The 14,391-nt window shown below is 44.1% G+C and overlaps 1 protein-coding gene across 1 annotated transcript in view; it reads right to left on the reverse strand.

Annotated features, from left to right (window-relative positions):
• The window catches only part of tenm1 (teneurin transmembrane protein 1), a gene marked incomplete at its 5' end in the record, with an annotated part of 163,195 nt that overhangs the window by 37,732 nt on the left and 111,072 nt on the right, over positions 1 to 14,391 (reverse strand). Inside the window, 2 exons of the mRNA XM_079268409.1 lie at positions 9,926 to 10,158; positions 14,124 to 14,144. Of these exons, the coding sequence (XP_079124535.1) occupies positions 9,926 to 10,158; positions 14,124 to 14,144 (254 nt within the window). The remainder of the gene's footprint in view (positions 1 to 9,925; positions 10,159 to 14,123; positions 14,145 to 14,391) is intronic.

Below are 14,391 nucleotides of genomic sequence, written 5' to 3' on the forward strand. Positions count from 1 at the left end.
ATTGAATGGCATTGGGCTCAATGCGATGATCCATTTAACAGTGCCATCAGGCTGTCAACTCATGTTTAAATGCATCACCAAACTTTGTATTGGCCTGAGTTTGTGGCTCAAGATGACTTGTCATTGCTGATCCATGTCAACCGACGCATTTGCCTGTCCTATTGTGCTTCTCCTGCTTTATGCTCCTCATCTGAACTCTATGCAACAGGTGGACATATTGAGATGCCTTCATTTCACCTTATAAACAGATTGTTGGTGCGCCAAACCATCTGGGTACATTATTGAGTTACTGTATGCAGCAGAAGTAACTAAGCCGTTTCTCCAAATTGCTTTATCCAATCACGATCGCTATTTCTGAATACTTTCAGAGCTACCGATGACAGAGTTCAACCAATCTGCCAATTGCCACCCTCCGGCCAAAGTTAGGATAATACTTTGGACAGTAACACACTCACGTATCTCAAACCTTTTGTCCAACGGTTCTGTCGGTCGAGAGAGAATCCGATTCTAAGTAATTTGATCAATTTTAGCCGGTAAAATCAGCCACTTGTTGACAGCTGAGTGCTCATTCTGTTTGGAAGTGGATGTCTTATCATATTTGGCCCACGTCTCCGTTTCCCGACAAGCAACCTCTCGTCGTACTGCAAATAACGACAACACAGAAGTAGTGTGACCTTGTTATAGTGCAGAAAAATCTAGGAGCCCAGGCTCCACATTCAGAGCAACAGAGCAACATTTATTTTTCCAGTGGTGTTATTTTGACCTCGTTTTGCTCCCAAACTAAATTCATCAATGTGCGGAACATTTTGAGTCAACATCACATGTTTGAAATGCCTGAACCGGGAACTTTCAATGAAAATATTTACTCTAAAAGCGAGTTGCCATGTCATCTTGCAGGGGATGAAACTCCTGAAAATAATCAGAAATGCCGGGAATCTCAACAGAAATGTGTGAATGTGCGATAGTCGTAACATAACAGACTGTGTGTGTGTGTGTGTCTGTGTGTGTGTGTTGGGGAGTGTTGACAGTCAGCTCTGAGTGACTCACAAAGAGAAGAGCAAAGGAGAAATGGCAGCTCGTACAGGTCGATGTGAAAAACAAATCAATCCTTTTGTCGCCTAATTTTCCAAAGAACAAGTTGTGATTAACAACATGAAATACATTTCCCTTCATCATGTTTGTAGGGGGAATTTCATCTCATTTTACAAACCTCACGCTGTGTGACATTACTTTATGTTACGGTGTTGCTCCAAAATGGCAAACGGCTCATTTTACTGTCGGAGAGAGACAGTCAGACAGCAGATGATGGAGAGGTAAACCGTGCACGTACTGCACTGCATCAACTGTGTCTGAAAATTGAGTGAGTGAAAGAAAACGCTTTTTAATTGAACTTTAATTGAACTAATGCTGACAGAAAGTGGTTCAAGAAGTAATCGGATCAAAATATTACTCAATTAAAACCACAAGAGTATTAGCATCAGCATATACTGAAAAAAGGCAACCTAAAGTGAAAGCACTCATTTTGTATTATTTCAGAATAATATGTTATTCGATTATTATCAATGACGCATTCATCTTCATCACGTTAATGGTGCGGCTGGTTAAGGTGGCGCTCATTTTGATTACTGTATGTACTGCTGAGTAGTTTAATCTACAACAATGTACATTCAATGTAAATAAGGTGCCAGACTGCATAAAGTAGCATCAAAATAGAGCTTGGTTATATCAAAAAACATCCCACAAACCCCCCCTGCCTCCCTACTGTAGCCCCGTGTACAGTATGCATTACTATCTCAAACTGATTTCCTCATGTGTGACAATGAAATACAGTTGAATCGGCTTATCGGTTTATACTAGTAGTGAGTGAATCGTTTTAAAGATTCTTGCAGTTCTGTCAGGAACACTTAGATCACATCCCGCAGACCGCTCGGCTGTGACAAACTCAGCAGTAAAAATACAAACAGGACACCGGCCATATCTCTGCAATTCTTTCCCCAATCAAGTCAGTATTGCTCACTGGCTGGACAAGTCCTCGCTGTACGTGTGCGCTGTGCTTGATGGCCTTTCACTTGGCCCTCTGGATTTGCCGCTGGCAGCTATATTCTCGGCATTCGTTTTGGGGAGGAAGAAAATAGAACGAGTCCCTGGCAGAACTTCTTTTACGTGGCTGCTCAGCGATGGACGGTTCTGTTGCACGAACCGTCACGATCTTCTAATTACCATGGATACCGCAGTGAGACAAACAAGCTGTGGTAGAAGTAGACATGACCCAATGGCATCTCTCTCTCTCTCTCTCTCTCTCTCTCTCCCTCTCTCTCTCTAATTTTCATTATCATAGAGTATGCTGCTGTTTGCCTTGCTGTGTGATTTATTCATGTGTGTATCATTAATGCAGGAATGTCCAGGGGCAAAGACAAAAGCTCGGTCAATGTGAAATGAAACACGGGAGCAGGCTGTTCCAAAATTGCGCACACATAATGCACAAGCGCTCGCTATGCAAACCGAATCGTGTAGCAAAAAAACAACAAAAAAACCACAGTGTGACTTATCTGATGCCCTTGTTTTGCGAAGCAGTGCTCTGTTTAAACCAACAGAAAAGGCGATGATCGTTGACCCTCTGAGAGGGACGGCAGCCACGGGGCCAGTTGAATATGCTGATGAGGTGTGGGACCACAGCACGCTGCAGGATTTAGATGCAGAACACTGGGTTCTCTCCATCTCTCTGTTCATCCATCTCATTCATGTTTTCTCTCTTTCCCTCCATTCTCGATCTTTCTTTACACATTCCATATTGTTTTTATTATTCTCCGTTGTGCACACTTTCTCTTTTCACTCTCTCTCTCTGAGCTCCCTTCTTTTCTCAATCAATTTAATCCCCCCCCTCTCTCTCCCACTCTCTCTATTTTTGAGACGCAACAATCACTCTGCTCTAAATGCAATGGGAGCCAGAGGTAAAACAACAATGGCGTATTTATTCTAAAGTTATGACACAGAGCAGCTGGCAGCAGAGGCTACACAGCCCCAGGAGATCTTCTAACTTCACTGCCGCAGCCAGCGAATACAGTTTGGAAAGTGGCAGATTCCATAAGAAGTGAAATGCGCGGCTGCAGTGATCAGGCCTCTGCAGTTGCAGGACACTGCCACTCATATGACTCCGCTGCTCGAGTAGAAGCAGGGGGGGGGGTGGGTGTTTGCCGAGTTAATGGTTTTGAGTGTGGGCTCGCTGACAGCATCGAATGCTTGATTCACACTGATGAAACACACTGAGAAACGCTTCTGTGCACACGCCGGTGTTTGCAGCCATTTCTGCAAACGACACTGGCGCCCAATGTGTGAAGATATTCATTCGCCTAAGCTGCTTATATGTCAACTGCCGGCCAAAACAGATACTGTTCAGCAGGAAGCCTGGCTGCCGTGGTCTGAGGTTGGCGGCCAAGGCAGGGATGCGCCATGTGAAGCGTATTTACCCCTGGCTGTGGCTAGGTCTTTTTTCTCTTTTTTTTTAAACTCCCTGGCCGTTCAACATGCTAATAACCGCTACCAGTGCTTCATCCCGCACACCCCCCCCCCCCTCCTCCGGCCCCACTAGCTCAACTCTGATGGCGTGCCTCGCAGCTGTGGGGGCTGAGTGAGACGGGGGACAAATGTGTTGTGTCTCCCTGTGTGGGGAATAGAGCGGCAAGGCAAAAGAGGCAGAAAGAAAGCAGTGGAGGAGAGAAAAGAAGAGGGGTGAGAGAGAGAGACAGGGAGGGAGAGAGAGAGAGAGGGTGAGAGAAAGAGGCCGACGGGGCAATAGGGAGAAATGTGGTGGCAGCATGGCAGCCTCTGATAAGGGCATTAGTCTGCCCCCTGTGGGTCGGAGTGAGAGACTGCCACTGCAAGCACTCACACTACCATGTGCACGCATGCACGCGCGCGCACACACACACACACACACACACACACACACACACACACACACACACACACACACACACACACACACACACACACACACACACACACACACACACACACACACACACACTTCTCTGTGGATATCAGCTTTGCTGTCTGGGACCAGTCAACAAGTAACAGATAAGACCTGCACATGGCAAACAACAACCAAACTCCCAATCACTGGAGTCACTCTCTGAACTCTGCTGTCCAAATATACACGCGAAACGCAGACAGTCACTTTTTCTCTTTTTACATACACACAACAAGTATTTATCAGATGTTTGTGTAAATAAGAAAAGAAAAGGAAAAGTAGTCCTTCATGTTGTGAACAGAGATGCGAGCCAAAGCTGTTGGGCCCTGCGGGACCGACGTTCATGTCAGACATGGGATCCATCCTAAATGGAGCAAGGCCCTTTTATTTACCGAGCTAATTGACTGCAGTAGTGCATGTGCAGCCAACTCTACACAATGCCCCAGATCTTGTATTCATGAGTGAGTGTTTGAAGGACACGAGATAATCACTGCAGTTTACGCGACGGAGAGAGACTCTGAACTTGGACGACGGTGGTGCGCTTGACAGAGCTGCAACATTGTTGGCTAAATCAAAAATTAGGGACTACTATATAGCAATATGTAATAATGTTATGTGTCACAGCAGGACTACTGCCGCTATGTCGACACCTGGGCACGGGCATGATTCATAGCAGAGAAAAGGAAGGAAGGAAAGGAAAGGAAAAGAGGGGAGTGGAGAAAAAGAAGGACGGCTCTAATGTGGAGCGAGGAGCTCACCAGAGGACACGAGACAAGATCAATGCCGGAGAATCACAGAGCCGAAGCTTCAAAAAAAATAAAATAAAAATTCATATAAAAGTATCGGACGCATTTCTCTGTGAAGTCTACCACTCATCACCATTGGTAAGAGGGTGCGGGGAGGAGGATGAGTGTGGGCTGTGGCAGATGGATGACAGGGAACCAAGGGGGCTCCAGGCAGAGATATCCAGAGCCTTCATAAGAGCTGGTTAGTCGGAGCACAATGGCCACGGAGCCTGTGCAGTGAGTCAAAGAGTATAAAACACCTGGTCGTGTGTGAACAGGGGGAGTGTCGGGACAGACTATTCTATGACTGTATAAGACGGGGATGCAGCGTGTTCTCAGGTAGATGGGGCACGCACGCTGAGAATAACAGTCCTCACATCAACTGTCGGATTGCGGCCAAGAATCAGCTCCAATCGTGTTTGTCTCTCATCTTACTCTTTCGCTTTTCATCCTCCTTTCCCTCTTCAGTCAGGAAGTTGGGGGTAATAAAAAGTTCGGCTATGAAATTTGGAGCTGCTTTGTATTAGGAACCGGCGACATTCGATGAATTTAGACACTGCTATATTTCTTTACCGCGCACCACCATCGACTGGCGGCCTGTCTGCCTCCGACGTCAGACTGCATTGCACGCGCAGTGCTGAGTGTGACTGACAGGAGAGGCCGCGCAGGACTGTGGGTGCAGCCTGAGTGACAGGCCCGCGGCCGAATCTCCTGTGCGACCCTGGGACTACGAGGGGGCCAGGTGTGTGTGTGTGTGTGTGTGTGGGGGTGTGTGTGATCGGTGAGGGCAGTAAACTGATTATTTCCTCTTCCAGGCAGCGGGAGCCCAAACAAGCCCAAACTAGTCCTATTAAGGTCTCCCCAGACTACAGTATATGCTATCAGCTATATAATGATCTGGTTCCACAGATGCTGGAAACCAAAACAAACTAAAAAGAGTAATAGAAGACAACAGATGAGATGCTTCATGATGCTAGGAACTGCAAACAAACATTTAATAAGAATGTTTTTAGTGAGTTCAGTGACACACAGCAATCCTTTTTGTATCTTTTCATTCAGTCTTAGTGGTGGAAAGATAGTTAAGTTATAATTATTGAATAATTAACAATAACTCATTCGCCAATCGGACATGATTGATGAATGACAGATGCTGCTGTTCCCTCACCCTCGACCTTGTTCTCAATTCTTACTCTTGTCCTTTTCTCCCTCATTCATATTCACCATCATCATACATATTAAATATATATATATATATGTATATATATATATATATACACATGCCTGGTATTAGTCAAATTTGAGTTAAATCGGTAAGATCACTGCTGCTGCAAGCCATAATTATAATAATAATTAGTGCAAGTTTCACATTTATTTATCATTTCAACCGTAGGAAATATAGCTGAAAAAACCCGATGTCATATAAATGAATAACTACAGAAAATAAATAAGGCACAGCTAAATAAAACATTGCTCATCTCTCAACACTAAAGCCACGTTGGTGTCAGTGTGTGAACACACTACATTTTATTCCTAGATCTCTCTAGCCGCAGCTTTCCTGTGGGTGACAATGCCTTACTGATGACAGCCGTCAGAAGAGACCAGTCAGACGTGTTCCAACTCAGAGGCGGGTAAGAAGAAAGGAAATAAAGCGGCAGTACTGTATACCCGCAGCGAAGGCCCGCTGCTGGAAGCCACTCCTGTCAGCTGATAACTAAGGGTGTCATGATTTACCAATTTGAAATCGACACTCTGGGCTTAATGTCTCAAATATGTGTGCATTAATTCAAATAGCTTGAACTGGGCTAAAGCTAGGAGGGGCTCAGGGCTTAATCTGCAGACTTTTCTGCATTAGGAAAGCTTAATAGGACAGGCGTGTTTCTAGTTTCGGTTTAGCACCTACTGCTGCCATTTTCTCTTGCAAGTCAAGGGAAGCCATTTACAGCATTCCCTATCAGTCAGGCTATTATTGTCATTTTAATAAAAAAGATCATATATTTTCCCTTGTCATGTAAAAGAGAATATATTCCTGCATTTTTTTAATTTGTTGCTGCCAATTTCCTCAAAATGACAGAGACATCATTCCTCTGTACTGAGCGGAGGCTGGCGACCTCAAGGAATTCCCGGCCCAGCTCCACCCCCCCCGTCGACCCGATGCCCCGTTCACATCATATGGGATGGATGGTTGTAACGGTGAAATGTTCCGTGTTTACGACTTGGCTGTGTGAGAGCCAACTGACAACATACTATTATATTCATTCAATATCAATTATGATGATTGACAGGCACAATATGGAGGAGTCCATGTTTGTTTGGTTTTCAGGCACTTTCGTATTATTATGAGGTGCCAAGTCGGATATATCAGAGCTTTCATCAAAAAAATGTCCAGTTGTAATTACGCAGGGAAAGGTGTCTTGGCCAGGCGGAGAAGAGTTCACGAGTGAGTCTGCTGCAGAGTATTGTCTAAAACAATATGCTGATTGGCAGCACTATGTTGACGCAAACACGGTGAGGATGCGAAGGAGCCTGCGGAGGAGCTGCATCGACCCAGGGGCAGATTCTCTGTCCTTCAATTGAGAATTCAGTGACAAGTTTCTGACAAGAAATGGGTTTGCAATGCACAGCAGAACTTCTTTGTCCCACGCAGAAGTCCTCAAAGCGGGTATGGAAATGTTTTAATCAGCTCAAGGTACCGGAAGGGATTTTCCGTTCGTCGGGTTTGTTCCAAAAAAACTTTGGAAAGTGCAGCACGACCTCCTGTATGTCAAGTTTAAACACCTCCAGCTTCCTGTGAAAAGCACACAGCACAGACATGAGGCCACTGTGTTGTTTCTACCCTGAAGCTTTAAAGCCACTGTGGTGTGGTGGGATGTTACATCCGGCAGATTTCATTTTATTATTATAATTGGGCAGGACACAAATTTGGGCTTTTGCGTCTTGTTTTTTTTAATGCTCAGACAGAAAGTGTTCGAAAGCATTTGTGCGAATGGCCCCAAAAAAAACCTCTCCAGTGCCCTGCCTCTGCAGAGCACCCTGACATTTTTGGGTCGGAGCAAATCATCAAAAGTTGCACCGACCTCTGTCAGAAATGTGTCTCATCGCGGTCGTCGTGACTCCTGAGTGCATTCCACCCAGACTAGCACGCGGAAAACAGGGCGCGTCATGTGGTGATACATCAGACCGAGGCGTTGCACCGATACCCTCTCTCTCCCTGTCATGGAAGCTGCTCCCTCCATACTGATTCGTCCATGGCCATGTGAGATGAATTGCTCCTTTTTTTTTTTTTCACCCCGTCACAAAGTCGCTGGTGCAAAAATATTCAGCAAGAATCTCTGCTCGTCTTGATGCGGAGGAACCAGCCAGTGTCGGATTTAGTTTCTCCTTCATTTCGTCCTCTTACTTTCCTTCTAGCACGGCCTACCATCAGGTCACTTGTGCACTCTTTCATTAGTTCAGTGTCGGAAAAAGGGGCCTCTTGTGTTGGCGTAGGACTCATGCTACCCTCGGGCAAAACAAACGCGTACACTTTAGCGGCTAGCCCATCATCCCTAAACGCACGGTTTTCATTGTAAGCTTTCTTTCTTTTTTGTGTGTCGGCTAGTTTGTTATGACGTTTTTTCCTTTTTCTACCTGGAGCTTCTTCCTCTGATCTGACAACAGCCTTGCTAACTGTGGCGACGAGCGGGCGGCTGAATAACGACAGGCGAGAACGTTGCGATAGCGACGACCGTCGAAAGCGGTCTGGATCAGTTTCCTGGTCCAGAATAAATTGTTGTTCTGTCCCGATCTGGACCTGCAGTCTGCGTATTGCCTTTGTATGCAAAGACCTCATTTCTACTTGTCGTAGCAAGAATAGCACAGGTGCAACTGATAACGTTAACGATGGCCTCATTCCGTTGAAGTGTCCCAGTAAACCACCGTGCACAACAACATGGGTCCCGAAAGTGGAATACCTGAATGGACTGCTGCCATGATTACTAGTTTTAATCGTCACACCTGTGTTTTCACTGCAGTGACACGGCAAAATGTTTGGCCGTGGAAAAAAAAAGGTCTCGCAGTGCTTTGACACAAAGGCAGACAATTTACTTTTACAATTATTATTCTTATTTTTTAAGGTGAATCACATAAAAAAACTGTAATTACCTTTGAGAATCAAAGATAATCACGAGAATTAACTGAAGAGTGGGAACATTAGCTTTGCCTGGTTAAATCAATTCATATTAAAAACTTTTAATGTTGATGACAGGGCACAACCAGCATGAATCCATCACTCCATCCTAGCTGGTGTACACAGCGCAGGCTGCTGGTGGGGATGTGTGGGGTGTTTTTGTGGCAGAACACGAAGCAATTAAACATAATTTTAATTCCACGGCATACGTGAATATTAGAGAGCTCACAGTGAAAGTGTCATTTTCCAAATGATACGAGATGCAGAGCTTTAAATGTTTGTCCTTTCAGTCAAAACACAACACAGGAATCAGTCATAACATTAATATTTGTCTAGGATTTACGCCGCAGAAAACCGATATTCTATATAAACATGTTTTCATTTCAAAGGGAAGAGAAAGTCAATTTAGAGAATAAATCTTTTCACACTTGAGTTGTACTGTAATTATCTTCTTTTTTTTTCTCGCCAAAATGGAACATTAGTTCTCAGTGCTTGTTATCCAATAATTCATTTCAATTTGTACATAATTGAAAATGTGGGGAGTGGAAAGAATATTTCTTAAGAAGGGCAAGAATCAAGTTTCTGACTTTATGAAACAGCAAACGCCCACAGGAAGGACATGACGCAGGAGGAAGGTATAGATGCGGATACATTATATAAAATGACACATGTTGCATGACAGCGTTGTGACTGAATATAGGATCGATGGATGTGCTAATGATCCTATTTTTTTTAATACTTTACTTCCAGGAGAAAGACAGATCTGGGCTTATAAAAGTGACTTTTCATGAGATTGTGACAGAAGTTCCTGTTTCCCGCGATGATCTCAATACTGGTTCTAAATGTATTGCAGTCTGCAAAATCTACATTTTTTTTTCAAATGAAATCGGTAAAAATATTGAATTATTCCAAAAGTCCTTCAGAAAACTAGTCAGGGACGAGTCCTCCGGCTAGGTGTGCCACAGCATCACCAACATTTTAGATGTGGCGTCAACATGCTCCTACCTCGGGGGTTGTTGAGCGCAGCTTCGGCGGCCTTCCTGCCCTCTCCACAGTGGCTCTGTTCGAAAGGTAGACACTGCTCCCCTGTCCCGGCCAATACCTCCAGGTTGCGAGAGGGATCTTTCGGCTGGCCGAGGTTCCTCACCCGGTACACCCGGCGGCTGCTGGTGTCAGACACGTAAAGGACCTCCCCCATTGGATCCATGGCCAGGTAGTACTTGTGAGCGGGGCTGGTGCTAGTGAGATAAAGTGTTCACAGTTATTCGGTTGGAAAGGAAAGATAGTTTTAGACGCTGGCAAATGTGCACTTTCCAATGACATACGGTGTTCCAGAGAGCATTTAGTTTGGCTTTTTAGAAAATGTTAATTTGTTTTCCTACTTACCCAAAGTGAGACTATTTATAAAAATAATAAGCAGCATTCATGACTAGACAGCACCATCAATTAAAGTGAAAGCATTTAGAGGCAATCAGGACATCCCAGTGATGAGCATTAGTATGAGAGACTCTGTTCCTGGGCTGGAACAACAACGTGAATAGCACATACGGCCACATTAGTAAACTCATTCTGAGGTTTTTGTCTCAGGATGTTTGGCAAGAATAAATGTTTCTGGGGATACTAATTTAAAAAGTATTCAACCAACAGCGTGTGTCTACGACTGACTGATAATCCCATGCAGCGAAGCCAAACCGAGCTAATCTCAACACATCTTCAAAAACACTTTGATCAAATCAAATGAGAAACAAACAAAAAAGTCGACATTACCACGCAAGAACTGTAAACACTTTACACACAGAGGACCTAAACCTATACTGAATAAACCTGACGATCGCTTTTCGGCATGTCATGTTTAACAGTTAAATAATACCAATAATGCATCAACAATGCATTCACACCTACCACAGCAAAGGAATATTCCTTTAATATCAGGCTGGCTCATCTATTCTTTATTCAAATAAAAAGGATTTAGTGTGTTCCCCTGTATGATGCTATCCCCTATAGCATCATACAGAAACAGCAATGTGCAGACAGCTACAGTTGCTTACAATAATGTCCGGAAGATTGTTTTTTTATTCTTATCAGCCGAGATTTTCAAGTTGCTCGTCACATGTTCGTCAGCATAAATGTGCCCGCATGTCAGGAGGCGATAAGCACCTTTATGTATAAATGCATGTGCAGAGCGGAGCTGCATAATTCATGCATTCATCAGTCCTACCAACAGCTGCATCCTCATACTTGTACGATACCTCTGTTGTGCATATTGAGAACAGGTTATGCTTATACGTTGTCTGTGTTTCTGTCTTTGGTTTTCATGTATATTAATTGTGATAGTTGTAAAATGTTGTCCTCGTTGGTTGATTTTTTTTTTTATCTTTCACTATTATTGCACACAGTCCAGAATAGTATTAAGCACAACTAAACTGAGAGGGAGAGGGAAAACAGGAGGGAGAATAACAGGGAGGAAGGGATAACATGCAACTAAAGGCCCAGACCCAAATTAAACCCAGAACATTCATAGAGCTAAATTTGGCCCGAGCCGAATGAGCCGTGGGTACACGTAATTATCTTTTGTTCCGGCTGTAATTGTTTGTTTATGGGAGGTGAAGAGAGGACAAAAGACAGAAAGTCCATCCAGCGTAAGGCTCGACAATACAGCATATTGTGTGGAGGAAGGGCCACGGCACGGTCTTATGGAATTTTTCATAATGTTCTCATAAGACTAAGCCTCGGGCTTTAGAAGGCGCACCATGAACACTGACTTAATTTACCCTCATGTGCACTGTGAGCTGTATTCTGGTCTCCGTGTAGGAGGAGTGCTCACGCCGTGGGCACGTACCCGTGCAGAGGACACTCAACGTGCTTCTGTTCTGTACATTACAGTCTGCAGTTCATTCATTGCAGAAGACCTTCGGATATTGTCGGGGTGTTGTTGTGTATTGTTGAGACTGGAACACAGCGATCGCAAAAAAAACAACAACGTGAGGGAGAATTTGGATTTCGTCATAACGAATCGAGATCCAAGTTAAACCCAAAGACACACCGTAACAGCGTTAAAAAAATTATTTTCTCAATTAAAAAAATAATTTTCTCAATTAAAAAAATTATTTTCTCAATTAAAAAAAATGATTTCCCATTTAAAATTCCCCTCTTACGTCATGCTTCTGCATAGTCTTCCTCAATTAGTATATTTACATTTTCTACAGACATGAGACCTTTTTTGTTTTAGGTTAAAAAAACAATTGTTCTAATTGTTGGTGTGCTCTGGACAGCGTGTGCACACTGTAAGGCTGTTCTATCTATTCTAACCCTTTACTCTCTCCGGAGAAAACTCACTTTCCGATATTCGCCTGAACTTTCTCCCAACCCAGTCAAAAAAAACAAAAAAAAAACACTTGCAACATAGGCAAGGCTTCTGTCACTCATCCAGTCCAGTAAGTGCATAACAGTTTACAGAGCTCTGCACTGAACTGCACATACATAATTTAAACCTGATCCTGAGCGAGTTCCTCAGAGTTCCAGAGCGTGCCACTGCTCTGTGCGGCCCATCATATATTTGTTTGGCCTCTTGAAGCCGCCGCGAGCGTTGCGCTGTGCATATGGCTGATTACAAATCACCTCACCTGTCTTTTTCTCAATTAGATGCCCACGGCTCCGAGCACATTCATCCAGCGGAAGGGAAATGAACAATAACAACAACCAGCAGCAAAAAACAACAACAACCTGCCCTTGTTCCCGCCACACAAAATAACAAAGCAATGATCAGACTTGATAGACAATGTGATCTAGCTTGTTCCCGACTGTCTCTCTGCATCGACCGTCTGGGCTCTCAGATATTGTTGCACAGGACCTCCTCCCCTATTTGCTTCACTCCTCGCTCAAACTCTCGATGGCGGGGAGTAGACAATGGTTTTACGGTGAGTACATTCCATATTGTCTCCCCTCGGAGAACACCTTGTTTTAAAGCCCCGTCGGCTGATAGGCACTTTGCCGGGAGAGAACGCGGAGTGAAAAAGCTTTGAAAGTCGAATGTGGATGAATAATTAATGCATTTTGACTTGGGAGAACAATAGTATGGAATAAAAGAGAAACATTAACATGCTTCTAACGGCAAAAAAGCTGCTGCGGAGGAAAACAGGAGGAAGCAGCAGCTGAAGGAGAAACCTCCAGGGTTAGAGAAGGATATCTAAAGTGCCTTCAGACGAATTCAGTTGCTATAGGCTTACACCTGTGGTTCCTCATGTGACGTGACATGTGCCCCCCCCCCCGCAGCTCTGTGGGATTAACCGTGCCCCTTCACTGACACCAGCCGTCATGTCCCAGGTGTGTTCCTATGAATTCATTGTAAAAGTTGATCTAACAGTAGCTTTGACAATATTGTTTTCATACAGTTGAATGATTTCACTTGGAGTGACAGAAGGTAGTTTAATTTAGTCGATACTTTGGGCGGGTTTACTTTTTTCAACCAACAATTTCCAATATTTATCGATCTATTTTAGTCATTTGCAAGCTGTTTCAAGCTTATTCTAGCACGCTAACTAAATTAGTTGTATGCACTCTTAGGCCCTGTCTACACGTATACAGATATTTTCCTCGATGTTCTGGCCTCTCGTTCACACGCCAGCATAGTTTTAGGTCACTAAAACTAATATTTTTTTAAAAACGCCTTCTTAGGCGCAAACTTCGTATCTGTGTGGAAATGTAAAACAAACTAATCTTCTGTCGAACATGGCGTATAGAGCTCACACCACCATCGAGACTCGGGTCCAGGGACGATGTCGAGGCCGCGCAAGGCCTCGGGCTTTTAGCGCCGACTCAGGGAGCGAGTGAGCCGCTGCATCCTCCAAACAGACTCCCAGTAATCCCCTAAAAACATGAAATCCTTGACATTTTGGCAGATTTCCAATTTGCGAATTTAATATCGCCTGGTGAAGATTTAAATGGGGATTTGAAAGATCTGACTGCAGCCTGAGTATATATGCAGCTTTTCCGTGTGGTGCGTTTGTGGGACGAGAGGGAAAGTCAGGTCAATGCAATTACGCAATGTGCAGCAGAACAAACCAAGATGAAGTGCTTTGGGGGATTTTTGCAACGTGTCCTACCCTTGACACATTAGGGTTCACATGCACACATGCACGTTCTGTGTATGTGTGTGTGTTATTGTGCAGGAGCACAACAGGAGGTGTTAATCACTAGTTCTCACCTGTGTCGGGTGTCCCGGTTCCTGATAATAAGCCATAAAGGAGTGTTGAAAAAGGAGAGAAGAGAAGGTAAAAAACAATCATTTATGATGCTAGCGAGAGTCACTCTGAACTTCATAGGCTACAATGAGTCATAAAGTGGGATTAGGGTTGATTTAGAAGGCCGTATTGCTTCACATTAAATATTAACCTAAACAGGAAGCTTTTTAACATTTCCTCCCAGAGGACAGGGGAGTATCAAACGCAGACACTATGAAACCTTCGTCTGAA

The sequence above is a fragment of the Melanostigma gelatinosum genome (assembly GCF_949748355.1).
Source record: "Melanostigma gelatinosum genome assembly, chromosome: 5".
NCBI lineage: Eukaryota > Metazoa > Chordata > Actinopteri > Perciformes > Zoarcidae > Melanostigma > Melanostigma gelatinosum.